The sequence below is a fragment of the Prunus mume genome, linkage group LG1, assembly GCF_029339155.1.
Source record: "Prunus mume cultivar Tortuosa linkage group LG1, ASM2933915v1, whole genome shotgun sequence".
NCBI classification, from domain to species: Eukaryota; Viridiplantae; Streptophyta; class Magnoliopsida; order Rosales; family Rosaceae; genus Prunus; species Prunus mume.
This window is the reverse complement of record NC_142698.1, coordinates 11,764,820-11,790,923: the sequence shown is the minus strand read 5'-3', so window position 1 is coordinate 11,790,923 and position 26,104 is coordinate 11,764,820. Positions and strand designations below refer to the sequence as shown.

Here is a 26,104-nt window from a genome sequence, read left to right as displayed (position 1 = left end):
CATCAAAATTAAGACAATTTGGTGCATCTTCACTAACGATCATGCAAGATCGAAGAAACTCTGGTATACGCATCCCAATTAAGATTGCAAATTTATATAATAAAAAATTAATTGTAACATATATAATTTCTCTTTAGTATTAGTAGGCGTATTCATAGAACTAATGGATATCAATTATTTTTTTATGAAAGAAAGAATTCCAGCATAAATTAATAATTTGATTATAAATAAACCATACACATAAAAGTTTCAACAGTTCTGCTAAATTCATTAAGTTTGTTTATCAAATAACATCTCATTATGCGCAAGGGGATTATAGCTTAAGTGATAAAGAAGCAGTTATAGATATGTTAGTATTTTATATGCTAAAAATGAATGAAAATTAAGACCAAATTTAAAAAAATATTATTTGGTCAATGAAGTTTTATCACAAATTTGGTGGGTTTAACATTACTTAATTTTCAAAGTCAAAATCTATTATGCTCTTAAGCTCCCAATTGTTTACTTTTTAAGTGGAGCCGTGTTAGACCTTCAAAATCCCAAAACTATAAAAAGAATATATGCATAAAATAATAAAAAATTTCATCTTTTGTTTTTCTTTCCTATGAGTGTTGTCTTGTAAAAGAATTGTAAATTTGTTGATAATATAAGGGGCAAACCCCAAACCAAAGAGAAAGAATTGTAACTTCAATGGTTAAGAATAGTTAGTTATGCACAGTCTTTTTATTTATTTATATGAATTGTACAAATAATAATAAAAGTTTTGAGTTAAGATTTTTCTCAACTGCATACATGAGTTTATCAAGTTGGTTAGAGTAGATGTACTTCCCATTCTGCCCCCAAATTCAAATCCCATCCCCATAGTTTAATAAAATATCATTTGTATCAAAGAAAAAAAAGAAGATATTTAATCAAATACCCATTCTTAGCACTAAAACTATAAATAAACCCTACACTATTTAATTTGTATAAACATACCCAAAAAATGACAGCTGGCCCTATTGAATTTAATTTTAATTATTAAATTACTTTGATGCCCCATTGAGTGTTTTGGGATTTTTTTTTAGGTTTTTGGGTTAGGTTTGTTTTAATAAATTAGTGGCAGTTTTGTAATCTAAAAGAAGTTAAAAATCTTATTGTTATGTTGTAAATGGGCTTTGGGTGTGTTTTTAAAGTTCATTTCATATAGATTTTTTTTTATAAATTGGTCTCCAATATTAGATATTATAGTGAATCTCCCTTAAAAAAAATCACAACCCCCTTTCCCATTCTTTTTGAACTTTGAAGGGACTTCATGAGTCTTTCCATTCCAGCTTGCCTCTTCCATTAGCTTTTCCCCAGCACCTCTCTCTTTCTCTCTCTGTCTCGTGTTCCCTTGTGGGTTGTGAATGTCACGAAAATTCAAAATAATGCCACCTAAATCTCCAATATCTTAAACCCCACAGCTCCACACGGACCACACCCACCAGAAAAAGCTTCAACACATTCACACTCTAATCATCACAACCACAACTTTGAACCATATATGCTGCCATGGAATGCACTATCTCCCACACCCATGCTTGAGTTTATAATTAGTTTAAACATAAATCTTCAAAATTAATCATAAAAATATACAACTAATTAAAACTAAATTCAAAATTAATCAAGAAAGAGAGTAATCTTGATATTGGAGCCCCCATTCCATCTATGGCCAACTACAAACTTGCATTGCATGCTAATGTAATATTATTTCAAATTAAAGCAAACCCAAAAAAGGCTAAAACAAAATGATAGTGAAATAAAGCAAATTTGCAGGCATGCTAGAGAGCCTATGATTGTTCTACCGAAGTCAAAGTTCTCATCAGAAAAGCTACAAGCGTTACATGGGAAATCAATATAGCTTTCTTGATGAGAAGAAAGCTTTTTCTACAATCTAAATCCCCACCATGGTCCATCAACTTTAAACATGCACAGGAAGAGGAGGAGGCGAATTTGCATGCGACAGCTGCTTTAGCCATTCATACGTTCTGTGATGTGACATGGCCTGCTTTTGCTTTTGCTTTTGCTTCTGCTTCTGCTTATTATTCTTCATCATCTTCAACTCCACCTCTACTTTTTCTTTCAGCATGGCATGCGCAGCCGAGTATTCTGTTTCTGTTCTGCTTTCATTGATGTGACTCGAGCTGCTTCTCCCACTGCTTGATGATTTGCTCTTGACGATCAGGTTATCAGACGCCACAGTTTCGAACGAGCACTTGCAGCCATGAATGCTATCAAAAAACCTCTGTTTTCTCTGCTTGCTCTGTTTGCTCTGTTTCGTGTCCTCCGACTTCAAAACACCGCCGGTGCTCGAGGCGTTGTTGTAATTTGCGATGAAATTAGTGCTGTGGGTGCTGCTAACGCTGCTATTTCGACTGACGGAACTTTTATTGGCGCTGCTATTACTTCGAAGTGCCTTGTTAATGTCCTGCAATTCAATGTCAGGCGTACGGACCAAACCCAACCTGAAAAAATCCCACATCGAAGAATTATGGCGCCTGCTGCCAGCTTTTTCCAGCCTTGGATTTGGAATTTTGATTTGGGCTTTTGGACTTGGCTCTGTGTAGAATTGGTTTCTGGGTCTTCTTGGGCTTCTCCGCTTTGAGCTTGAAGCAATGCCTCTTGTTGCTGTTGTGGTAGTGGTGGTGGTGGTGGAGCTGCTGTTGCTGCTAAATGATGAATTGGGACTGATTCTGCTTCTGCAGCTATTGCTTCTGAACCCGACGCTGCTCGCCGGAGACCGTCTGGTTAAGCCGGCAAAGCCGGCGTCGGAGCTGACTGAGAGGCGGAGAGGGAGAATTTGGCCTTGGAAGAACACCTCATCGGCAGCACACATTTTGGTGTCAGCCCAAAAAGAGGTGCCGCGCATTGAATAACCAAAATCAAATTCTTCATCTTGGGCTTCAATATTGACATGGGTAGGCTCAGATTTAGTGTTTGGATATTGGGTTTGATCTTGTTTCTTCAAATTCACTGGAAGATCACTTAGTGACACATTGTCTTCTTCTTCTTCTTCCTCTAGTTGCTCAGAGACTGAATCTTGATCCAGTACTCTGTCTTCAGCGGCAGCAGAAATGTTTGTAATTGCTGCAATTGTTGCCATTTCTACAAGCACTGTGATTGTGATAAGAAATTACTAAGCATAAGACAGTGAGAATTTGAGAGGATTATAAGTAGAGGATAGAGAGGCTTAGAGGGTGGGAGGAAGTGAGACATGTGGAATATAAAGAGAAGGGTTTTGGACCAATTTTTTTTTATTTTAAAAAAAAGTAAATAAACAAAAGGGTTAGGGAAATAAAGGAGGTGGAGTGCCGAAAAAGCACTATAAAAAATTATTGAATTTAAGGAAGAAAAGGAGGCAGGCGACCCAATTGAATAGTGTGTCTCTTTTTCTTGTTTGGGAGTGAAGAAAGGAACTGTGAACTTTGGCTTCTGGGGCCGGCCATTAGCTGAGGGCCAGTTTGTCTCTAGTTTCTGTGTCTATACTCTCTCTTTTTTTTTTTAATTAAATAAATTGATGGATCTTGCATGCCCAACTCCAAGTGGGGATGGTACAACAAATGTTTATGAATGATGAAAAACATTGGCATGGCAGTTGAGATATTTTTGTTTTGTTTATATACTTGGTGGGTGAAATTTGTACTTCAACGATGCGCAAGTAGCTTTGCCTAACAGAGTAATATAATGGATTTCCCATACATAGATCCGCACTTGGCTATGAGTGTATTAAGGAGTTCGTAGTGTATTAAGGAGTTCGTAGTTCATGTTGTACAGTTATCTTTACATTCGAGGTTGTTTTCGAATCCCTCTTCTTTCGGTTGTTTTCGAATCCCTCTTCTTTCAATATTGCTTGTATGCTATGTGGGAATAACTCGAGTTAGTTGAGTTCTTCCACCTCCACTCATGTAAAGAGGCTCGAAACCCTCAAGCACGCAATGAATATTTGTGTGAACCTCTCTCTCCCCAAATTGCTTGTATAAAAAAAATATTAAAAAAAATATCGCTTGTATTTTGATTTAAGAGAACTACAAAAAGCTTATGGTATATAAACAAAAAAGTTGTGTATGATAATTGTGAATGAAACTTTATGGGGTAGATCAAAGAATCCAAGATTGTAACTGTTTTCTTCACCCAAAAAAAAAAAAAAACACTGTCAATATTGTTGTGCGCTTATCAATCAATAGAAAAAAACATGGCCTTGATTTGAGGAGCTTCCTAGCTTGACTTGGATGCCCTCGTCGAAGATCTCTTTGTGGATATTCAAGTCAACTATCAAAAGATTGAAAGAAAATTTGTGGGATATCCAAAAAGTAAAATAAAAAGTTACATAAAACGTCCCTCTCATTTAGCAGTTACCGTTCAATGTTTCAGGAGGTGAAGAGATATGGCAAACGTCTCCTCTCCTCTCCCTTTTGTCTGCTATGTATGTATATGTATATATATATATGTTTGATGTTTCCGACCCATGATTGTAATTATAATACGACTTATGAAATGCTTTCGAAAACAAGAACGTTCTGGTTACTTGAATCATATCTGAAATCCAAAACAAAATCAAAAGGTCAAAGTCAACTAAAACACTTCTATTAGATCTGGACACAATTAAAACACACATGCAGCGTTACCAAATTCAAACTTGAAATGAAGAAAAATAAAAACAAAACTAATTAAGGAACTCCTTGGGGGTTAATAGCTTCGGTGGCGGAGATATCACCCTGAGAGGAGACATTGGCGCCAGAAACAGTGGGGCCCTCGGTGGACCCGGCGCCTCGGCCGGGCTCCACCTGGAGATGGCCTTCCGTTCCATAGGCCTGACGCTTGTAATCCTCCAAGTCATCGTACTGCAGGTACGGACTGTCCTTCATTGGCAGCCCTTCCTCTATCTTCCCCTTGGCTTCGCTAGCCCCGGCAGCTGGCTTCCTGTTCAGCTGCTGCTGCTGCTCTTGCGTCCTCTCCATTACGAATATCGATTTTTCTGGTTTATGTGAGTTTGGATTGATTTGCTTCGGTTTCTCTTGGCTTCTGCATGTGTCCTTTTATCATGTTTTATCTCTTGCTCTGCAAGTTTGCCACGTGTAGAGTGTCGGAAACGTGTCTCATTGCTAGGAGTTGCCGGGTTTACGTGGCTAGGTAGCTTCCATCCATGACAACGAAATAGGATAAGCTAAAAAAAGGACGATGAAGTAGGATCTCGGTCCCGGATGACATATGGTGTGGATCAATCTTGCGTGCGCCAAAATAAAAAGGTATATCATTAAATTATGCGTCTTATCGATTGGAATGGCCCAGATTTTGTGTCTACTCTCAAGCAGTATCGGGTTCCAAGCTGAAATAGTTTCCCTTCTCCCTCCTAACTTTGGGAAGAAAAAACACAGATTCTGTGTCTTAAAGATATACTATTGATTCAGACATAAGTCATAAAACATGGGTGCCTCCGAATAATTACAACTATATACATGGGCCGGCCGGTTTCACACATAATGTCATGTCACATGTTGGATGTGTGGCTAACACTGGATTCACGTAGACTGAGCCCAACTCTATTTTGTGGACAGTGGATCTACGGCCGTGTTGGGCCTCTTTATTCATGCAAACCACTCACCTCCAAATTCAGCTAGAGCAGTCTCGACATGCATATGCATATTACCAAACAACAACTGTACAGAAAATTCCACTTCAAATTGTCTTTCTTTCTCAAATTCTGACCTTCAGTGTTAGCTCGAAATTAACATAATCACCGCTACATAATCTTACAACATTTCTTGATTCCTTAACACTCTTTGACTTAAGAAATCAAGCCATTATAATTTAATTTGCCTCCTAATTCCAGCTTATTGCTATTGGACTTCCTACGATGTGCTTCCCGTCCGACCACTCCACCCTCCCGAAGCTATTCACTGCACTCGCCGGCACCGAACCCACCGCACTAAACGTCACCGTATACACTTTCTTCTCATTCGCCTGACTAAAACTCAGCGTTTCGGGCTCCACCGATATCTTCACCAACTGGCTCTCCGACGTCACACTCGCCTTGTACGTTCCCGGGGGGCCCACATTCGTCAGCGTCCTCGTGTACTTCACCACGTTAGACGACGTCGTCCCGCCTCCATATCTGCTCTCGAAGTTCACGGCAAAAGATGGGTAATTTAGATCCCTCACGCTGTACTTCTTTTTCTCGTCACACGTGTACGATCTCTTCGCCAAACTGTTAATCTCACTTGCCGAGTAATTCAACGCGCAGAGGAAGTTTAGATAATCGTCCACCGTTAGATCATAGACCAGCCCCGGATTGAGGGCCGATATAGGGTCTACGTGTCCAGCGCCGTGATCGAACGGCGTGGACGGCTTTCCGGTCGCCACGTCCTGCAACTTCTGTCCGTTCTTGTACGCTGTATACGCGGTGGTCATAAGCGCCGAGCGAATCGCCGCGGGGCTCCACTCCGGGTGAGCCCCCTTCAGCAGCGCCGCTAGCCCGCTTACGTGCGGACAAGACATTGACGTCCCCGAGATAATATTGAACGCCACGCGTCTCGCATCGATCGCCAGTCCCGTGGGGCCTATAGCCCCGGACCACCCAGCTAGGATGTTGACACCTGGAGCAACAATATCGGGTTTCAGTACACCCGGAGTGACTGAATTCGGGCCCCGAGAACTAAATGCCGCGACTACGGGTGAAGGCTGGACCCCAACTTTAGTTCCCTCGAACAATATTGTGGCGGTCGGGTTCGGATCCTTTAACAAATAGCTCTTGATGACGTCGGCGTTTTGCTGACCCACCGACGTGGCCGGTAATAAATGAGAGTCCGCCACCAACTCCTCGCCGTTGGCGGCGGTGTTGGCCAATATCATGCCCACTCCTCCGGCGGCCTTGACCACCGCTCCTTTTTGGACTCTTGCGTTGACTCCACGGTCGCACATCACTATTTTCCCCTTCACTCGTTCCGGAATTAAAGTCCCCATCATGCATAGATTTCCTGACGTGGCGTTGCTCGCGTTACCGGCGTAAACAAACGGCGTCAAGGCGGTTGGGGCTGCGTTGGAGTTACCGCGGTAGAGTGAAACGCCCGAGAAGTTTTTACCGTTGCCCAGGCTGACGAAAGCCGGGAAGTCCCGATCCAGTGTGCCTGCTCCAACTGTCGTGATCCATGGAGCCGAGTTCGACAAGCTGTAGGCACTGGGACCCGCATTTCCCGCAGAGCACGATATTAAAATTCCCTTCTCCATCGCCGAGAAAGCTCCGATTGCCACGCTGTCGCGGAAATAGTCCGACATTCCGCCGCCAAGCGACATCGAGAGAACATTCACGTTGTCTGCAATGGCCTGGTCGATTGCCGCCACAATGTCGGAGCTGAAACAGCCGCCGACCCAGCACACCTTGTACGCGGCGATTCGGGCCCGAGGGGCCATCCCGCGTGCGGTTCCCGGGGCATAGCCGAAGAGGCTCGCGCCGGAAACGGCCGACCCTGCGGCGGTTGATGCGGTGTGGGTGCCGTGGCCGTCGTCGTCGCGTGGGGATTTCGATTCCTTGGAGGTTTCGATGGGGCCCACCGTGGCCTCGTAGCCTTTGGCGAAGTATCTGGCCCCGATTAATTTCCGATTGCAGTTTGAAGAATTGAAGTTGGTACCCGATTCACACGCGCCTTTCCAGGATCCGGGTACGGGTCCGAGTCCGGTGTCGTCGAAGCTCTTGCTTTCGGGCCAGACGCCGGTGTCTAACACTCCGATGATGACGTCGCTCTCCGAGTTGGACTGGGGGATCGTCTCGGTGGTTTGGCCGAGTCCGAGGAATTCCGGGGTCCGAGTCGTGTGGAGCTCGTATTTCAACTCGGGAAGCACGGAGAGCACTCCAGGTTGGGATTGAAGTGACTCGGCTTGTTCGGGGGTGAGCTTGGTGGAGAAGCCGTGGATGGCATTGCTGTAAATATACACCATTTCGGCCGAGTCGGAAACCGTTTTGAGCGACGAGTCGTACCAGTGAGTGTGGTGCTCGAAGCTCGCCGGCATTTCGGATTTGGCCATGTGAACGATGTAAGTAGTGCTTGCAGTCGTTTTTGGCTTCGCAACGTCGTTTTTGTCCACCGCCGCTGCCGTGGATAAATGGCAGAGACCCAGAAGGAAAAGAAGCATAACAGAGGTAGACATGGTGCCCATTTTGCTTTGCCAACGAGCCTTGCAAATCTCACTATATATTCACTCCTCTGTTGTTTTGAAGGGAGAAGAAGAACCTTTTATTTAATATACATAAAAGAGAGAGAGAGAGTGTTACTGTGTAGATATTAGCAGGCACAGTGAAATCATGGGAAAAGGGCAGAGAAGGGGGAGAGAGAGAGAGAAAGGAAGGGACGGTGGGTGGTTGTCTGGTTCTTCGAATGATTGCGTCGGGACAAAAATGTGAGTGAGTGGAAACAGCTTATTAAGCTTTCGTCACATGCATTTCAGGCTTTTGTTTCTTTTAAGTTTTACCCATGCCTTGTACAGTAGCTGGTGGTGTAGATTATAGACTAGATTCTCCCACTAGTCCCACTTAACCTTGGGCTCAGTTTCTCTTTGCAGATAAAGGCCGTCAAGTCTCAACCTTTTTCACACCTAAATATCTCGTGTTAGGGACACTCGCTTACACGCTCATGTGAAGATATTTCCAATTAATAGGTTTCGACACTCACTTACGTCGACAGTCCACAATATTCTTCATAACAACGTGTGTGTGAACGGTTGTCAATAGTATTTTTCAGTCATATAATATACGTGGGATCCAGTTATGCACAACGAATTACCCAATTTCCGAACTACAATCCAAACTTATCAATTTCATCACAGATTGTTGAGCAGCACCGCGTATAATGTCAAAAAAGTTGTTGAATTTTTAGGTGTTTTGGGCTCACGGGTGTGTCCCTCTATTCTACTTTATCTACTCTCTATGTACTCTCTAGTGATAGTTAGGCCTTGTTCGAGAGTGATTATGAAAAAACTAATAATCACTTTTATGAAGTCATTTCTCTAAATAATCACTTTAAGTGACTTTACGACGAAGTATATAAGAAGCACTTCTTCTTAGAATCACTTAAAATCACTAATTATTTTATGAAAAACCACGTGAGAAGTGTTTCCTTCTAAACCAAATTCACTTCCAAATAAACCCCGAATAATGATTTATATTGTACATAATTCCATCAAAGTTTGTCTTTTGGTGGTTGAGTTTTTGGTGAGTACCGCCCAACCAACGCAAACGTTTCCCACCTCACATGTAATAAACAACCAAGACAAGAAATCTCACTCACGGGTTTGTTTATTGTTCGTTCATTCATTGCTAAAAAGATATAGAGATAGGTACATAGCCCCCATTTATCTATCTTAAAAAAACAAGCTCATTATCCTGATTAATAAACCTAACACACATAATTCTACCAAAGACTTTATACATACTTTAGCTCTGAATTTATGCGATTGTGGACCTAAAGGTCACGTTCACCCCATAGTGGAAATGGGCAGCGAGGTTGGATATAAAAATAAAGGAACAAACTGGTGAGATGAGGAAAGTAATTAAGGCAAAAATAAATGACAAGCGTCAGATGTGATTAATCTTATCTCTATCTCTAGAGAAAGGGAAGCGTCCTTGTTACCCCTGTTTGTGCTGCAGCTCTGTTGCTTTCTCCAACACTCCAGCTGAAGCTGCAGCTGCAGGCCAGTCGATTTATTAGGGCAGTCAGTAGTGCATGGTGGTCTAAGTAAAGCTGATAAGAGGGGACAATGCTCTATCAGTCAATCTCATCCGTTGGTTGGGATCTATAACTATCTAAACCTACCACTTTTATTTAATTAAATCAGGATTTCCAGTCTTCTATGATTTTCCTTTTTTGGTGGTCAAATTCCAGTCATCACATTCGGAGTTGAACCATCTATTAAATTCCTAATATCTATAAAATACAAATGCAGTTTTTAAAAAAAAATACAAGCGATATTAGGGACGAAATTCTCAAACGTAAAATTTGATCGCATATGTAATTTCTTAATCGCTTGAACTACAAAGCCCTTACAAAAATTTTCATTTTCATTCCTATAATACACAACCATTCAATTATATATCTGTAGCTTATTCTGTAGAGAATTGAATAATACCACGAGTCCTTATAAAAAATATTTGAATTGTCTCCAGTAAGATAGATACAAATATTAAAGCCCTTGTGACTTGAATTTGTCACACATGTCATGTGGGTTGAAGCAAATAATATTTTATGTACCTTCCATTTCCCGACAACCATCTATCTGCCGGTGTTGTGGCACTATTATATATTGAAAACCACCAATAGTATAGCTACACAAATTATTAAATATTTCATATTCAGATGGAAGATTAGGATAGATTATTTGCTATTCATGACTAAATTATATAAAGGAGGTCCATTATTATCTAGCTGCATTATTTTGTAGTGACAAGAGAAACAAATATCTGAATTCACGGCACGATTATCCAGATGGACAGTCTTGTCTTCTTGTTGGTAATTTAATTAGATTGTCTTGTCTTGTCTTTCGATTTCATCAACTACCTCGAAGTAAATGATATTATGAAATTAATATGGATTATTTATGATATTTAGAAGGATGTGACTGAAGTTCCCAACTGCAGGCAAAATTGAATGCATACCCTATAAGAGAAATGCTAGTAACTTTCTCTCTAACCTTCTCCTTTGGACCTTCTTATTTCTTTGTTTGACATGTGTCATTCTCCTTATACTTAAAACAATGTCATTAATATATTATTCAAGCTAACTTTTGCTTTCCAAGTTTACCTTTATTAAATGTATTCAATTTATCAAAAAACATTTCACAACTTTCTTACCATCTTATTAATTTTTTTTAACGTCAATTATTTTTTTTAAAGAACATATATGCTTTTTTTTTCAAAAAAGAGGAAATGTCCGTTCTTTTTAAAACACAAAGGACTTTTTTTTTTTTTTTTATCTAAACCCTTTGTTTGTTTTTTTTTTAAAAGGACATTTCCTCTTAAAAGCAAATATGTTCTTTAAAAAAAAATTAATAAGATGGTAAGAAAGTTGTGAAATATTTTTGGATAAATTGAATACATTTAATAAGGGTAAACTTGAAAAACAAAAGTTAACTTGAATAATATATTAATGACATTGTTTTAAGTGTAAGGAGAATGACACATGTCAAGCAAAGAAAGGAGAATGTCCAAAGGAGAAGGTTAAAGAGAAGGTTGCTAGCATTCCTCATAACGTAATTCATTTATATAAAGTTACATTGGGTTTTCATCACAAAATGATTAGTGAAGTTACGAGATACTAATTTTTGTTTTATCTCCATCACTAATGAATGAGTGGGCAAATCATGTTTGAATGTGTTATATAAGCATTTTCTTCTTCGAAAGGGTAGGCAAAATATACATGCTTCATTTTGCTTGTTCTTTTAAAGATGCTTTTAACGATCGACATAATTCTTTATATTGTGTCGAGGAACACTTGGCATTCGGGTCAACCCGCTTTTCTTAAAGGGTTAACACGACTTAATGAAAAGAGAAGAAACTTAAGAGAAAGACAGCGGGAGAGTCGAGGGAATGGGGGAGAAAGAGAAAGATAAGAAAGAGAAGGAGAAAAAAATATATATAAATTTACAAAAATGCCCATAAGCTTAACGGGTTAATGGGTATTCAAAAATTTACACAACATGACATGTTAGCTTAACCACATGATAACTCGGATCCGAATACTGAAATTTTCGTGCGAATTCATGTCGTATTAACAGCTTATGTACAATATTGCAAGGTTATTGACTTAATCAATCCCTGCACTGGGCTGGATCAAAAACTTGGGCCGAGGTTTCAAATCACGGCCTTTGGGCCTTATGGGCCTAAGGGGAGAAATAGGGTATAAACACATTCCCGTAGCCACTCATCCACCACCCTCGATCAACCCCCAAATAAGTTATGAAGTATAATCCCAACGGACCAACCCCACCCCATCGCCGCCTAATTGGAATGAGTGACCAACATCACTGGAGAAATGAACAACAAAAAACACAGAAAAAAAGAGGAGAAAATGGGAGTGAGTTCTTAAAAAATGTCATCAATGATAATCGTTGAAAAAGAAAATTGAAATTAGAATCCATGCAACGCTGGTGCCACGTGTCAAGACCGGACCATTCACTTCCTCTAACGAACGCGCAGCGAGCGGCACCTGTCAACTTCCATACACTCCTCAGTGTGCCTCCCCAAACCGCACCTTCACTGTTCCTCGCTCAATGTACAGCTGCTCCACCATTTCCAAAATTTCCAAAATTCCCACATAAACAAGTAAAATTAAAATATGGCTTCTCATCCGGAAGATTTGCTTCGCCGTCGTCCATTTCCTATGCTTTCAATTCGACCAAATCCAAGGTGTTATCTCTTATTTATCTTCAATCAGAGTACTGGAACTCGGTGGTTCAGTGGCAGAACCGAGTCAGCTCGGGCCGAGTTCACCTCAGAGAACGCCTATGAGGTCTTAGGCGTTTCAGAAACCAGCTCATTTGCCGAAATCAAAGCGTCTTTCCACAAATTGGCGAAACAGACTCATCCGGACCTCGCCGAGTCCAAGAATGATTCCGCTGCTTCTCGCAGATTCGTGCAAATCCTCGCCGCCTATGAGGTTTTCTTCAATTATCTGATTTTAATTATTCGATTTTAAACTCATTTTCATGTACTTTTTTTGGTTATGATGAATGAACATTACATGGTTTGGGAAGTGATTATACTTAAATTTTCATTCAAAAGAAAAAAAAGTCTTGAAATTTATAATTGGATTAGGGAAAAAGGAATTGGGGTTTGTATTATAGCTAGATTAAAAAATTTATGTTTGGGAGAACTTTATTGCTTGGATTCTTAGAAGAACAAATAGGATGTTTACTGCAATTTCCGTGTTCCAACTGACACTGCAGCTTGGCATGCTGCGGGTATCACATTAGTCTGTGTAGGCTGTAGGAAATGTACCATATAAGTTGCCACTTCAGTTTGTTTTGTAAGAAAAAATAAAACTTTTGGTATCTCTACCATTAAAATGGAAGAGGCTACAAATAGAAAATTGACCTCTTTTTCCTCCACCAAAAGAAAAAAGTCTCTTAGCAAACAAAGGGACAGACAAAAATGAAATTATCCAATTTATCCTTTCTTTCCTAAACAGCTCGTGCTGTAGTCTAAAGCAATGGAACAATGAAGGAAAATATGGTCAATACCCTCAGTATCTTCTTTGCACATGATGCACTAATAAAGTGATACAAACAATAGGCCTTCTTCTTTGAATAAGATCGTAGGTATTTACCCTTCTATGAGCAATCATCCAAAGAGGAATTTACAAATTACAAGGCAAATACAGGTATTCTGACCTGACTGCACAATCGATAATGGATTGCAGATTCTTTCAGATTGCGAAAAGAGGGCCCATTATGACAGGGACCTGTTATCTCAGAGAAATTTTATGCAGAAAAATTCTGGGTGCGGCATGACATTGCACATGTACAAGCGTCATCTAACTACATATAAGCGGATGGAAGTTGTTGAATGGTTGAAGTGGTATAGACTTGCTATAAATGATGTGCTGTCAGAGAGGAAGGTGGTTGTTGGAACAGGTTATTTTGATGTTCTTGAGAGAGATTTTTATTCAGCCATACATGCGGCGTACTATGGCCCTCTAATTGAGTCTATGGACCTTCTTCCTGACTGCTTTGAAGCTGAAGAGAGATCTGTGTATGAAACTCCAGAGGTGCTGCATTTGGTTTCAGGCCGTGATCTTTTTGGGATGGTCTGCCTGGTCAATATAGTTCCAGAGTTATCATCTTACAGCAATAAGAAATTAAGTTATTCCACATCTGCTGGTTTGGGGATTTGTCAATCTGTTCGGGACTTGAGCATCTGCATGAATTCTGGTGGTGTTGATGATGCCGGAAATGCTCATGTGCAAACCTGGGATGTTACAGATGAAACATCAGATGCATATAAAGATTTAGAATTGCATATATCTGGGAGGGTGGTTGCTACAGCCACCAGAGCCCCTCCAAAAAGCTACTCTGATGGGATGCAGAATGAAGAGTCTGATCACATTCATGTATTTCTGAGCTCTAATGAAAATCCTGTCCATAGCAGCGAAGGGTTTACTGAAGATTCTTTTTCAGGTGCTGCCGTTGGATCGAGGATTCTATTGGGAACTATAACCGGATTAGGGACTAGCTCAGAAGAAGGGTCTTGCCTTGTCTACGATAGCAGTGGTACCAAAACCCATGTGATTATGAAGCATAGAACATTGCTGGTTTGTAAACCTGGTTTTCTTAAGTTCTTATGCTCTTTGGCTTTCATCCTTGTCGATACAATTTCTTGCTTAAAGTTTATATATCGTCATATTTGATTAGAGTGAAAATCTGCAGGTTCCAGATTCTGCATGATACTCCACAATTTCTTGTATATAAATATACCAGTGGTGCATATTCTAAGATGCACTTGCACTGACATATGATCGCCAATAGTTCTTTAAACTAAAACGGATTTGGTGTTAGTGATGATAACTTTTTCTCATAATGCCTGCATAAATATTATATTCTGACATGACTTTTATTATAGGGGGTTCATTTTATACAAATGCATATCATTGCATGAAGCATCTTGTTAAGAACCATTATTGGTCACCATAACTGCCAGCCTGAAATTTTGTTATTGTCAGTGAAATATTTCTGTTTGTGTGATTCAAATTAGTTAATCTTATATTTATATTTTTAACATTTATACAGGTGAAACACATGTTTTGGTATGAATTGGGAGAAAAGGTTTCTGTTTGTGAATGTAGATGCAGTAGAGCCCGGTTACCACCAAGCAAGTAAGATGCGACATCTGTATGAAAGCTTCACTTTAATTTCAGTAAAGGATTCATTCTGATACTTTATTTTCATGTAAATATGCCTCCATGTTCTTTCTTCATTGCAAGAGCACGCTATCGCTTTGTCATGTGTAATTTCTTTCTCTTCATAATTGTGTGTTAAATTTGATAGTTTTGGGATCACCAGACAATTGTTTGTAATGTTTATCAAAACATGCAAACATTTTGCTACCATTGTTATTCTTTATGTGGTTCCTTTTTTTCTTCTTCAGTTTACTTAAGAGTAATGTGATATTACTTTTCATAGTTATAAATCTACTTCTCTGTTCTCAAGTGAGACGTTTTACATAAGCTACCCAAAAAATTGTTGGTTAGAGTAATCCTGTTAGTCCTATGTATATCATATGATATTACTCCAACAGATTGTATCATTAAATAGTTTTCATAACTAGCTTATGCGAACAGATTTTGGCTGTTTGAGCCTCGCTGTGGCGTGCATGATATAGGTGGTTGGTATATTGAAACATTTGGTAGAGATAAGAAAGGCCGGATGTTGCCATCACAACGGTATTGGGATGGCTTTGATGCAGGCAAACAATTTGAACAGTAAGTAGGTCATGTGCTTTGAGGTTGAGCTCTTTTTCATTATTCACAGTTTTTCTTAACTCTAGTGTTTAATTACTTTACTATATAGAACAGGAATTTTAATTTTGAACTTGTTTGGCATTTATGTTCAATTTGTGTGAATTTGATTAACTTATACTGTAATTTAATGAGTTTGGAACACATGATATTTGATGTTTGGTTCTAAGCATAATAATTCATTACGAATTAATTCAATGAATTCAATTGCAAATGAGGTGAACCCTTTTTCCATCTGTTTCCAAACTGTGTGGTAAGGGTTAAAATAAAATAAAATGAGATCTGGTGAATCTTATAATGGCTTGAAAAATGTGTTCAAAGTGAAGCCTCAGAATTTATTTTCAAATTTTGTGTTTTTATTTTTTTATTAAAATTTTCTTTTTGTGTATCTTGTCAAAAGCCAGCATTGTGAGTAATGGTGTTGTCTTTAGGTGTTTATTATTTTCAGGGAGCTCTTTTGGTGCTTTAATACCTTTTGAAATACACTTACTATCCATTTTATGGTATATGCAGGAGACTCCATCCTGCAATGTATCTTCTTGCTCTTGCATATCGAACTTTGGATCTTGAAGATGCAAAAAGAAGGAAAAGTGCATTCAGGGATGTTGTTGACAAACGGATTTTTAAATTTCTCAATTGGTGCAAAAGACTTGTTTAGGAGGTATACTAGTTGGGGAACCACACGCCATGGGTTCTACAGCTCTCTTGCATGGTAAATGCCTCTTTTCTGAGATCCAAGGATTCATCATTGATTTTGCTTTGCTCTAATCAGGGTGTCAGATTGCTTACACATCTGCAATTAGTGCAAAAGCAATGGTCCTGTATCCTGTTATTAGTTTTCACCATGATGATAGCATACAGTCGAAGGTCAATTGTCTAGCCTTTGCGGAACTTTTTTGGGAGAGATATCATTTGGGGCTCTCATACACTATAATTTGGCGTAGCAATTAGCATTCATGATCACAAATGGCTCTTGGCATCTTTTTGAAGTACAGCTATTTAGACTTTAGAGCTTGCAATCGGTGCTACAAACTTGTTTGTAAGGGATATTGCTTGTGGCTTCACACTAATTTGGCCGAGCTATCTGCCGTGGTAGAATATGCTTGATTTCTGACGTCAGAGGCTTTGTTGTTGATTTCATGCGAACCCCACTAATCAAGGTTGTTTGGATACCAAGTATGTTTGGCAGTGATTGGTGTTGAAGAGGATGACCTTTCATTCTGCTATCAAGACTTATAAAGATTATCATTTGGATATTTAGGAGTGTCTAGTTGTTCCTGCAGCTGTTCTCAGGAGTTTCTGTTTAGGCATGGAGAGTATGTATTATCTCAACTTCATCAGTCTTGAGATTGAAGACTTATATGTTCTTTTTCAGGAAGTTCATTTGGCTAAAAGTGTTGAGGTGGTAGTAGATAATGCGGAAGCAAACCAATGGTATTTTGATGTGTCTCACGTAGCTATGATATATATGTATATTCCTGGTTTTTAATTTTACGTGGTTCCACGTGTTTATCATGTATAGTTACTATCTTCTTTGAAAAGTTGGTAATTTTTCCTCTTCCATTAATTGCATAATGTACAGCAAAGTAGTAAATCAGACATGATGTGCACAATTTTTGACACATCACCTTATATATGCGTGTGCGTTCTACATCATTTCATTCTTTCATGCTTTGTTTATCTCTGATTTTCTAATAATTTGTTCTCCTAATATAATAAGATAGAACCTTACATTTTTGCTGTTTAAGTGTACAAATTACAGAGCATAGTTGTAGATAAAATTCTATTTGTCAAATGCTTTTACAGAATTTGTTTTATAAAATTAGGTGGTGACTAAGATGGCTTGCCACCATGTCACACTACCCCCTCCCTTCCCCCATGTATTTGCCAATGCTAGTGGATTTTCCTTGATGGATATTGCATTGCCTTTCTGGCCACTATAGTTTGTAAAACAAATTTGTATATTATGATATGGAATTTCATATGAATTATTCTTTTCTCGTCTTTTGCCCATCACTTAAGCAGATCCTCCCATTTGCAGTACTGCCCACCAGCTAATGCACGATAAAACCTATCTCTGCAGTAGACTGGTCTTCCATCAGCAGCCTCAGCAGCGGCTGCTGCTAGATCATCATCAGACCTCACGTCCGTAGGCAATTTTAGCAACTCCTCTTTTCTGCAAGATTAAGTAACATTGGAGAACAAAGTACAAAAAAACTTATATGTAAATAATTGATCAGAGGGTTGCAATCTCTATTTATCTATAAAACCTTATGTTGAACTTTGTGCTGATCTTTGAGGCTGAAACATTTGATGAGTTATCTTTTATGCCAAATGTGGTGTGAATGAAATCCTCCACCGGTGTAGCAAAGATAAACAGCAACACTCCTGTGACAAGTAATGCCCCTGTTCCAACTAGAGTCTGTTTCAGCAATTTGATGACGGGTTTAACCTGCTTGCATAAATTTTCAATTTTTCATATGAATCTCATAATTCTAAGGATGAAGTTTATACATGGCAGCTCACATCTTTTGTAGTGCCTTGAAAACTAAGGTGTGTGCATCTGTGCATTTTGTTTTTCTTCCACCTCAAAATAACTTTGTTTAGCATGCATGCATCCTTCTCTGGGATGTATATTGATAGTTGGCATGCATTTCAAGTTCCAGTTGCTAGTACCTTGTAAGAGCCCAATAGTCTATCACGAGCCAAGACCTACAAGAAAAATTTTAGGTGTTAGTTTTCATTGGTGAAACCTTACACATAGATGGTTCCTGCATTAATCTGTATGGGTAATATAGAGGGAAGGCGAAGGTTGATCTCATGCCCTCCTTCTGTACCATATTCATTCTGACTGTTCACTCAACCGGACAACTCCAAGAATAAGCTGATCTTGATTTATGGTAGCAAAAATCTTAACTATGGGAAACTCCTATTTGTTTTTTCTGAGCCTCAAATTATGATCAGATTCACTTAGGTTTGCTGCTGTCATTTATTCAGTGGTTGGCCACAAGATGAAATGGTCCGCCATAGCAACGGGGTAACAAGAATTGTGACAGGACAGGTATTGTGGAAATACTTATTCTTATTTTAGTATAAGTACTCACTTTTACTTGACCTTTATTTCTCTTAGTAATCAAATGATGAAATTCATTAGGATCATCATGCTTTGTTGATATCTGCCTAAATTATGGGTTGCCACAGGCCTAGATGGTTTTACATGTTTTTTTTCTTTCTGTTCAATTGGATGTGTTTTTACCTTGATAGATTCTTCTCTTTTCATTCCCATTATGTAGGACACGGACCCTGATTTTTTTAATTGTTTAAATTTCTGAGTGTACCAGTTTTAGATACATTCAGATTTTCACCTTCTCTGATAACCATTCTTAGTTAATATCTCATAGATTATTCTCCATGACATGCATTTGCACATATACATCACACATATATACACAGTCGACTATCAGAAACCTTGTTTCAGTATTAAGCTCTAATGATATGCCACAAATTCGTTTCCACAGCATAATCATAATTTCGAGGTTTTGATGTAGAGAGGCAATATATGCATAAACATCAAGCCTCATGTGATTAGTTAATTCTTTTGAATGAATTTTATCATTTACTGATTATTCTACTTAGCCTGTTTCAGTTGAATACTTGAATAAGATGTGATTGAACTTGGAAGGCTAACTTGTCCAAGACGATTTCATCCTTGTTTCTTATTAACTGAGAAAGGATGAGGTTAAGGGTGCTAACCTCAGGTGGCTTTACCCACATTTGTCCATCATACCAGCCACTCTCTTCGTAAGGTATGACTGCTGATAGTAGTCGATCACCAACATAACTCCATCCCTGCAATAGGAGTGATAATACGGTGTATCAAACAAATATCAAGCATGAAAATTGCTTGGAAGTAACATTCATTCGATTAAAAGATTAAATTGTTTTTTTTCCCCATCGCTATTATTTTTGGGAGTGCCGTGCATTTGTTTCATGGAATCCTTACATACTGGGGAACCTGTACATTAAACAAGTATGTTCTCTTGTATTTGGGACTGGAAACAAATAATATATATTGTGACCAGTAGAATTTAGTCCATGGTTGTCAGTATCATAACAGACCATGCAGTGGTTTTCTCATCTAATATTGAAGTTTTGGCTATGAGCTTTTGCTAGTGCTCAATGTCAAACTTCCACACATGCACTCCAGTAATGATTATAAGATGAAGTAAGCTGAAAATAGTACCAGATAAATTCTTAAGACGATCAACGATACAACAAAAAGAGTTCCAGTTCCAGCAGCTAGCGCAAATTTTAGAGGATCCTGCAAGGTTGGAACAACTGGAGTAAAGACAAATGAAATACCTCTTGCTGGTGCTGATATGTGCTTCTTGTTTAACTTTTTTAGTAATATGCCAGTGGATCGTTGTGTGACTTTGCTGACCGTTTGAGTATAGTCTTAGACATTTGGAAGCACGAGATACATTTCTCTTCTAGTTTCTGAAAGACATGTTGGTCCCGAGACATTAATATTTATTTATTTTTTTTCTGTACACTACTACTCTATATTAGTATCTGGCCATATCCACAAATTTTTTATTTTGACTTTAAAACATTCAATATCTTACCCTTGATGGATTAAAGCTTGCAGCTGCAATAGGCACTCCTAGAGTTGTGAAAGTTACCAACCACAAACCTCCAAGACGAAGGAGGAAAGGCCCAGGTCCCAGTTCACCCCACGAGTATAAAACTCCGTCCTTCAGAGATGAGTACTCATTCACCTATTATGGAACCAAATAAATGTAAGTATGAATTTTCATGACTTATTGCTTACAAGAAATAATGTGGGGGAATCTGTTTGAATCTGCTTCCCTTTCCCTTTTCTATTCATTTTCTTTTTGGGCCAATTGCTGGGGTGCATAATAAGGGATGACCCTGACTTTCCCTCAAAACCTCCTCTTACCCTTCTGTTATTCGAACACCTTTTCAATCCCATGACTTAAAGTGGGCATATAAGAGCCATTGTTTCCATGGCATATGAAGCATTTCACTCACTACTCATGATGCCTAATTTTCCTTGTTATTTCTTTTATATTATCTGATTCATATAAGAAAACTGAAAAACTAGATTTGTTGTCACAAGGTTTCTTCAAGAGGGGTAGTGATTATTACCAACTGGACCTAGCTAAAGACAACGGATCCTGCTGAATTCTCATTCAATGGATAAGTTCATCTAATTTGTGTCGACCATTGAAGAAATGGGATTGCTGCGGAAGGTACACAGAGAAAGTGAAAACATACCGGCCTTTGTTCATAAGGAACCTCGATTTCTGACCCGGGATCCCAACTCTGGCCACGGAAACCGCTCGTTTCCCCGCCTGCCTCATCTTTCAAGGCTTTGACAGAAACCCCCTTGGGTAGCCTTCGAGAACTGCGGTATTGGATCAGCCATGAGCTGGAGCTGCTACCAGCCTTCACTAACTTGACCTGTGGAGGACTGTAAAGCGGAGAGCAATATACATCTGCCCGGAGCATCTATTTCCCTAAGTTGAACTGAACCAAGCGCAGTTTAGGTGTACTCTGAATTTCTCTGTTCAACTGGCATGAAGTTGGGGAAAGAGATGAGTGAGGTTTCAGCTCTTTAGTTAAAAGACATGGCTGTGTTTTTTCAAGGACCATGCATTATTTACGTGGAGGAAAACAACTGATCAGAATTATTTTTGTAATTTACTTGCAAGGAAAGGGTTTGTTTGGAGGGTGACCCGAGCCAGGTGGACAAAATGTGTGATAATTAAGGACTTGTATTTCATGGGTGGGACCACTCAATTGAACATGTGTGCAAGCCTCTCCTTTGTGTGTGTACTTTTGGACCGTCTATTATGTATAATGAAGGCTTGTAATTTAGATTATCCAAATGCCAGGGCCTTTGGAGATTTATTATTGTTATTATTATTATTATTATTATTATTATTATTATTTTATTTTGTGTGTGTGTGTGGAAACAGAGTGTTGGGAGGTGTTGATCGTGCAAATGCAATGTGGAATTCGTTACCTTCCACGCGGTTTTGTGTGCAATCCTTGGGGCCAAAGTCCGGACCCAATCGAGGGAGAAAAACCAGGGAGTCTGCAGTAAAAAAAAAAAAAAAGGAGTTTCACTAAAACATCCAAAATGGGGGTTGAAATTATAAAAAAACTCAAGCATTATTTAAACATATAAACACACCCAAAATCCATCATTACACATACTCAAAACCCATTTATAAACACACCCAAAAAGTTGACTTTAGGGTTGATTTTGGGTGTATTTCTATGTTTAAATAGTCTTGAGTTTTTTTATAAATACATGTTTAGGATTAGGTTTATTTATAAATTTGTAAAAAAAAAACAACAAATAGTCCAAATCCACCCAAATAAAAAAAGGCTGTGTCTTAAAGTAAAGAGACGTTTTGTTTTTGGGTCAATAGGTAAAAGACACATTTGTCACAGTAAAAAGTGAAAACTGAATATCCACGAACGATGAGAACGGCAAAGAATTGAGAGAATATGATGCGACCCCGGTGACACTTAGGCTACCTTTTTTATTTTGTGGGTTAGGCCAAGTGTTATTTCTTTCATCATACCCTTTTTCGTCATGTCATTTTCTTACTGATTTCCTCCTCTTTGGCCATGGTTTTTCAATATTCACCCCCATCTAAAAGATTGTAACCTCTCTCTCTCTCTCTCTCTCTCTCTAGAAAGTCTAAAAAAGTTGTGTAGAATGGTATTTAGTGCCATCTTTTCAGGAGTAGAAAAGATTGGGGGTTCTATTTCTAGTTGGAATAATGAAGGATGACCCTTTTCAGAACAAGTGAGAATAATCACAATGGAGAAGGTAGAATTTGAATTTACAAAGCGAAAGTTCAAAAAAAAAGTTCAAAAAAAAGAAAGAAAGTAAAGTTGTAAAACCATGAAAGCCTAAGGACCGCCTTGGGAAGAATCTATTTACCCACTTTGTCAGAGACAATTCTGTGGGTTATGACCTTGGATTTGAGCACTTTGTAAAACTGGGAAAGTTTGCTCCCCCGACCAAAATATATTCGTTGTACCCATTGGATTCCAAATCCTCTAAGATTGACTACACCCCCAGTAATTTGGTTCCAAAAATCTCAATCTTCTTTTTTTGGTCAGATTACAAAAATCTCAGTAGTTTTACGCAAACTCCCGCCGTGCTGTGCGCGCAATTAGAATTTAGAACACGCTTGTTTACAGTCTTGACAAAGACTCTCTGCAATCAAGTCTTTGATCGACTGTCGTTTGTCAAACGCAAAACAAAAGCACAAAAATTTACAGACGAGAGAGCAAGTAGAAGCCACCAATCACACCACCATTGCCACCTGCATTTGAAGACAAATTGAAATTACAATGAGAGCCAAAAGCGGGAAAGGGAATTGGAGCTCCAAGTTCAAGTTGAAGTCCAAACTTGGGTTACCAACCACCTTCATCTTATGCTCCTTCTTCTTCCTCGCTGGCTTCTACGGCTCCTCTCTCCTCTCTCAGGCAAAGTTTTCATTTTTCCTTTTAGGGGGTTTTTGTTTTTGATCAAGAACTTGAGTGGGTTTTTCAGTTTTTCAAAAATAATTCATTTAACAATTTCAAATTTTAATTTTTGGCAGGATGTGGGTGGTGGTGATAATAGGCTGAGAACGAGACTGTTGGAAACAGAGTATACTTCGATGCCTTATGGAGAGACCGGTGACGATTCTTTAACTTCCATTCCCTTTCAGGTTTCTGTTGTCGACTTTTCTTTGTGACGATTCTTTAAACAGTTTGATCAATTTAGGGTTGTATGAGTTTTGTGGGATCGAAGATTGAATTTTTATTAGCTAACAAGAAAAGGGCATATGAACTGCGTAGGTCCTGAGTTGGTATCCGCGTGCACTATATTTTCCTAATTTTGCAACTGCGGAGCAATGTGAAAGCATAATCGGTATGGCCAAGCCAAGCCTTAAACCATCAACTTTGGCTTTGCGAGAGGGTGAGACAGAGGAGAACACGAAGGATATACGAACAAGGTACACAAACTTAATATTTAGTGTTTCAAATGAGCAAACCTTTTTCATCATTTTGTTAGTACTTGTTATGCATACCATTTTTACTCTTGCACCAAAGTTTTGAAGACTGCCCTGTTAGTGAAATCTTATGATTGTTGGTACAAGCTGAGAAATACTAGCATCTGATGATTTTATATTTAGAGGAATAAATCTAACGGGTCCAAATGTGAATAGTTTTCTTAATATGAGTGATTACAGATCCCACAAACCATGCTTACACTATCTTTTCAAGCAGTTCTGGCATGTTTCTTTCTGCTTCTGATGATAAATCTGGGACTCTGGATGTAATAGAGGAAAAGATTGCAAGAGCAACAATGCTTCCCAGGACCTATGGAGAGGTACTATTTAGTGTACAGTTTAGAGCTTATTATCATCATCATCCTCGTCCTCTCTCTCTATACAAAATCATAATGCCTGGTCATGTTTCGTTCTAAGCAATGCTCGTGGAAGTTTTTCTTCTGTCCAAGATGACAGCATCAAATAAAAAACTCCTCTTGTTGCCAAAGTAATTTTATTCCTTAAAATTATAAATGAGAATGCCTGCAACCACAAACTGGGGTAGGAAGGGTGAATGGAGTTGGGGGAAGGAGGGTTGTTGGAAAATCCTCTGTCAGTTCATGGCAGAATAACGAACCCAGCTGTTTACTAACTTCTTGGAAATTTCTTTCTTGTGCCTAAGATATCAGAAGTGTGCTGTGCATATAGTTAGCTTTGTGTATTTGATGTTCTGTTTCTTGTTGGCAAAAAAATTTCTCAACATGGGTCTGAACTGTGGAAAAGTTATTTTTTTGGTAGTGTTGACAAGACTGTTATATGAGTATTTAAATGTTAGGTACCGCTGTTTGACGGGTTGTTTGTGTTAATTTGCCAAGTAATGATGGGACACTTGATGTTGTAATCATAGTGAAGATATTTCTTTCATGCCTATGTGTTTCTGTTATGCAAAAGCTAAATCTGCTTTACTTGTTTTATGAATTAGTTAACCTTTTATTTCAGGCCAATTTGTAAAATTGTCTGAGCTGAGGATATCATGTTTCAGGCATTCAACATCTTACGCTATGAGATCGGGCAGAAGTATAATTCTCATTACGATGCATTCCACCCTGATCAATATGGTCCACAGAAGAGCCAAAGGGTACATCTTCACTATAAAACATGAGTTTCATTTGGTCATTATTTGTTTTCTATTTTGGGCTTGTGTATCACTGAAACCCTTGCACACCCACTCCCCGGAGTGCACAGTTTAGGAAATAAAACCAGGCAAAGATAAACCTCAATATTTTATTTCCTACACTTGTACAACAATTATACTTGGGTTGGAGAGCACAGGTCGTCATTCTGTATCACCTTAAAGATATATGGCATGGGAGTTTTACCAGGATAAATTCTTTTGACTTCTTGAAACCAAATAGATGTGTGTGCTTTGATGTCTAAAGTCGCAGATAAATGTTCTGCGCTCATCTACTTGACCAGTTCAAACAAATTCTAGAAATTTCTTAATGATTACATGTTCAAACCAAATAATATTATGCTAATAGCGGAAGTTAAGTTGCATCCAGGAGTGGTCAATAAACCATCTTCTAAGATTAAACACTAATAGTAAGCATAACAAGTTGTAGATCTGATAGAATCATAATGTTTATTTTCCAAAAGATTTTAAAGAATGCTTACATTAGTCTTATTTGATCTTTGTAGGTTGCATCATTCTTGTTGTATTTAACTGATGTTGAAGAAGGTGGTGAAACCATGTTTCCTTATGAGGTGAGTTGAAGACCTCTGCTTTTCTCATCACCCTTTTGGTTTGTCCATTGTTCATCATCCCTTTTTGATCTGCAGAATGGCTCAAACATGGATGGAAACTATGATTTTCGTGAATGTGTTGGTTTGAAAGTGAAGCCACGCAAAGGGGATGGACTTTTATTTTATTCATTGCTCCCAAATGGTACAATTGATATGGTTAGTTGCTTCCCAGTATCATTCTCATTATGATCATTTCAAGAAGTATTGATGAGAAAGAAAAAATGTTTTTCTTAGCATTTCTCGTGAAATTTACCCTGTATGAGGTATTTCATTCCTTGTTAAGAGAAGTTTGTTTATTTTGTTCCGTTCTAATTTAATTATTGGCTGGATGCGCCTCTGCAGTTATCAATACATGGGAGCTGTCCTGTAATTGAAGGGGAAAAATGGGTGGCTACAAAGTGGATCAGGGATCAAGAACAAGAGGATTAGTTGTAGTTGTCTAGAGTGTCATTGTGCAGTGCTCAAATTTTTATCCACACCTGAGCATTAGCACACACCAACCCCCTCGGAGGGGGGCGTTTGAGAATGAGCCTTCTTTTTCTTGTATGATCGGAGTTTCAATAAATTTTCATCGTGTCGATATCTCATGTCGCATCTAGCAATTCAATTAAATAAATGAAGAAAGGTTCCATCTGTTGCAATGCAGGATATGTGAAGTGTAGCTTCTTACCTTTGCACAATGGTTCAAGAAGCTGTAAT

The 26,104-nt window shown here is 38.8% G+C and overlaps 6 protein-coding genes and 1 long non-coding RNA gene across 9 annotated transcripts; 3 read left to right on the top strand and 4 right to left on the bottom strand.

The window, feature by feature from the left end:
- Nucleotides 1-1,710: 1,710 nt before the first annotated feature.
- Nucleotides 1,711-3,251, bottom strand: LOC103337052 (uncharacterized). The gene has a single exon (XM_008240205.3). It carries the CDS (start codon nt 3,122-3,124, stop codon nt 1,943-1,945), a length of 1,182 nt encoding a protein of 393 aa, XP_008238427.2. The 5' UTR covers nt 3,125-3,251; the 3' UTR covers nt 1,711-1,942.
- A 1,326-nt stretch (nt 3,252-4,577) lies between these two features.
- LOC103337042 (uncharacterized) lies at nt 4,578-5,540 on the bottom strand. Its single transcript, XM_008240194.3, has one exon. The coding sequence runs from the start codon at nt 4,977-4,979 to the stop codon at nt 4,689-4,691; it is 291 nt and encodes a 96-aa protein (XP_008238416.2). The 5' UTR covers nt 4,980-5,540; the 3' UTR covers nt 4,578-4,688.
- A 150-nt stretch (nt 5,541-5,690) lies between these two features.
- Nucleotides 5,691-8,721, bottom strand: ARA12 (Subtilase family protein). The gene has a single exon (XM_008240180.2). It carries the CDS (start codon nt 8,170-8,172, stop codon nt 5,842-5,844), a length of 2,331 nt encoding a protein of 776 aa, XP_008238402.2. The 5' UTR covers nt 8,173-8,721; the 3' UTR covers nt 5,691-5,841.
- A 3,215-nt stretch (nt 8,722-11,936) lies between these two features.
- Nucleotides 11,937-17,174, top strand: LOC103337026 (Chaperone DnaJ-domain superfamily protein). 3 transcript variants are annotated; one of them, XR_016126480.1, is made up of 5 exons: nt 11,937-12,662; nt 13,425-14,315; nt 14,791-14,876; nt 15,329-15,482; nt 16,032-16,173. XR_016126480.1 is itself a non-coding variant. In XM_008240168.3 (5 exons), exons 1-5 carry the CDS (start codon nt 12,342-12,344, stop codon nt 16,174-16,176), a joined length of 1,584 nt encoding a protein of 527 aa, XP_008238390.2. In that variant the 5' UTR covers nt 11,937-12,341; the 3' UTR covers nt 16,177-17,174. The 3 variants fall into 3 exon arrangements, 2 of the variants coding, with proteins under 2 accessions (XP_008238390.2, XP_088907525.1); XM_008240168.3 differs by having other exon boundaries at nt 15,342-15,482; nt 16,032-17,174; XM_089051399.1 differs by lacking the exon at nt 15,329-15,482 and having other exon boundaries at nt 16,032-17,174.
- A 57-nt stretch (nt 17,175-17,231) lies between these two features.
- On the bottom strand, nt 17,232-21,210 carry CGLD27 (DUF1230 family protein (DUF1230)). The gene is made up of 7 exons (XM_008240156.2): nt 20,817-21,210; nt 20,144-20,296; nt 19,762-19,839; nt 19,272-19,367; nt 18,195-18,230; nt 17,789-17,970; nt 17,232-17,694 (listed from the first exon to the last, which is right to left on the bottom strand). The coding sequence occupies exons 1-7, from the start codon at nt 21,048-21,050 to the stop codon at nt 17,532-17,534; spliced, it is 942 nt and encodes a 313-aa protein (XP_008238378.2). The 5' UTR covers nt 21,051-21,210; the 3' UTR covers nt 17,232-17,531.
- Nucleotides 20,178-21,482, top strand: LOC148921033 (uncharacterized). Its single transcript, XR_016126485.1, has 2 exons — nt 20,178-20,317; nt 20,659-21,482. It is a non-coding gene; the product is annotated as an uncharacterized LOC148921033 (long non-coding RNA).
- Nucleotides 21,483-22,513: 1,031 nt separating this feature from the next.
- LOC103337007 (putative prolyl 4-hydroxylase 9) lies at nt 22,514-26,053 on the top strand. The gene is made up of 8 exons (XM_008240145.3): nt 22,514-23,051; nt 23,168-23,278; nt 23,409-23,566; nt 23,841-23,943; nt 24,645-24,740; nt 25,301-25,366; nt 25,442-25,561; nt 25,748-26,053. Exons 1-8 carry the CDS (start codon nt 22,917-22,919, stop codon nt 25,832-25,834), a joined length of 876 nt encoding a protein of 291 aa, XP_008238367.1. The 5' UTR covers nt 22,514-22,916; the 3' UTR covers nt 25,835-26,053.
- Nucleotides 26,054-26,104: the final 51 nt, after the last annotated feature.

What these genes read in the sequence shown, in the direction of transcription:
- LOC103337052 (XM_008240205.3), bottom strand. Translation starts at nt 3,124, where the DNA reads ATGGCAACAATTGCAGCAATTACAAACATTTCTGCTGCCGCTGAAGAC.
- LOC103337042 (XM_008240194.3), bottom strand. Translation starts at nt 4,979, where the DNA reads ATGGAGAGGACGCAAGAGCAGCAGCAGCAGCTGAACAGGAAGCCAGCT.
- ARA12 (XM_008240180.2), bottom strand. Translation starts at nt 8,172, where the DNA reads ATGGGCACCATGTCTACCTCTGTTATGCTTCTTTTCCTTCTGGGTCTC.
- LOC103337026 (XM_008240168.3), top strand. Translation starts at nt 12,342, where the DNA reads ATGGCTTCTCATCCGGAAGATTTGCTTCGCCGTCGTCCATTTCCTATG. An exon ending in TGAAGCATAGAACATTGCTG is followed by an intron (nt 14,316 to 14,790) that starts GTTTGTAAACCT and finishes ACATTTATACAG; the next exon opens with GTGAAACACATGTTTTGGTA. An exon ending in GCAGGCAAACAATTTGAACA is followed by an intron (nt 15,483 to 16,031) that starts GTAAGTAGGTCA and finishes TGGTATATGCAG; the next exon opens with GAGACTCCATCCTGCAATGT.
- CGLD27 (XM_008240156.2), bottom strand. Translation starts at nt 21,050, where the DNA reads ATGCTCCGGGCAGATGTATATTGCTCTCCGCTTTACAGTCCTCCACAG. An exon ending in CAAGCTTTAATCCATCAAGG is followed by an intron (nt 19,840 to 20,143) that starts GTAAGATATTGA and finishes CCAACCTTGCAG; the next exon opens with GATCCTCTAAAATTTGCGCT. An exon ending in TGTGGGTAAAGCCACCTGAG is followed by an intron (nt 18,231 to 19,271) that starts GTTAGCACCCTT and finishes TTTTTCTTGTAG; the next exon opens with GTCTTGGCTCGTGATAGACT.
- LOC103337007 (XM_008240145.3), top strand. Translation starts at nt 22,917, where the DNA reads ATGAGAGCCAAAAGCGGGAAAGGGAATTGGAGCTCCAAGTTCAAGTTG. An exon ending in TAACTTCCATTCCCTTTCAG is followed by an intron (nt 23,279 to 23,408) that starts GTTTCTGTTGTC and finishes TGAACTGCGTAG; the next exon opens with GTCCTGAGTTGGTATCCGCG. An exon ending in TTCCCAGGACCTATGGAGAG is followed by an intron (nt 23,944 to 24,644) that starts GTACTATTTAGT and finishes ATCATGTTTCAG; the next exon opens with GCATTCAACATCTTACGCTA.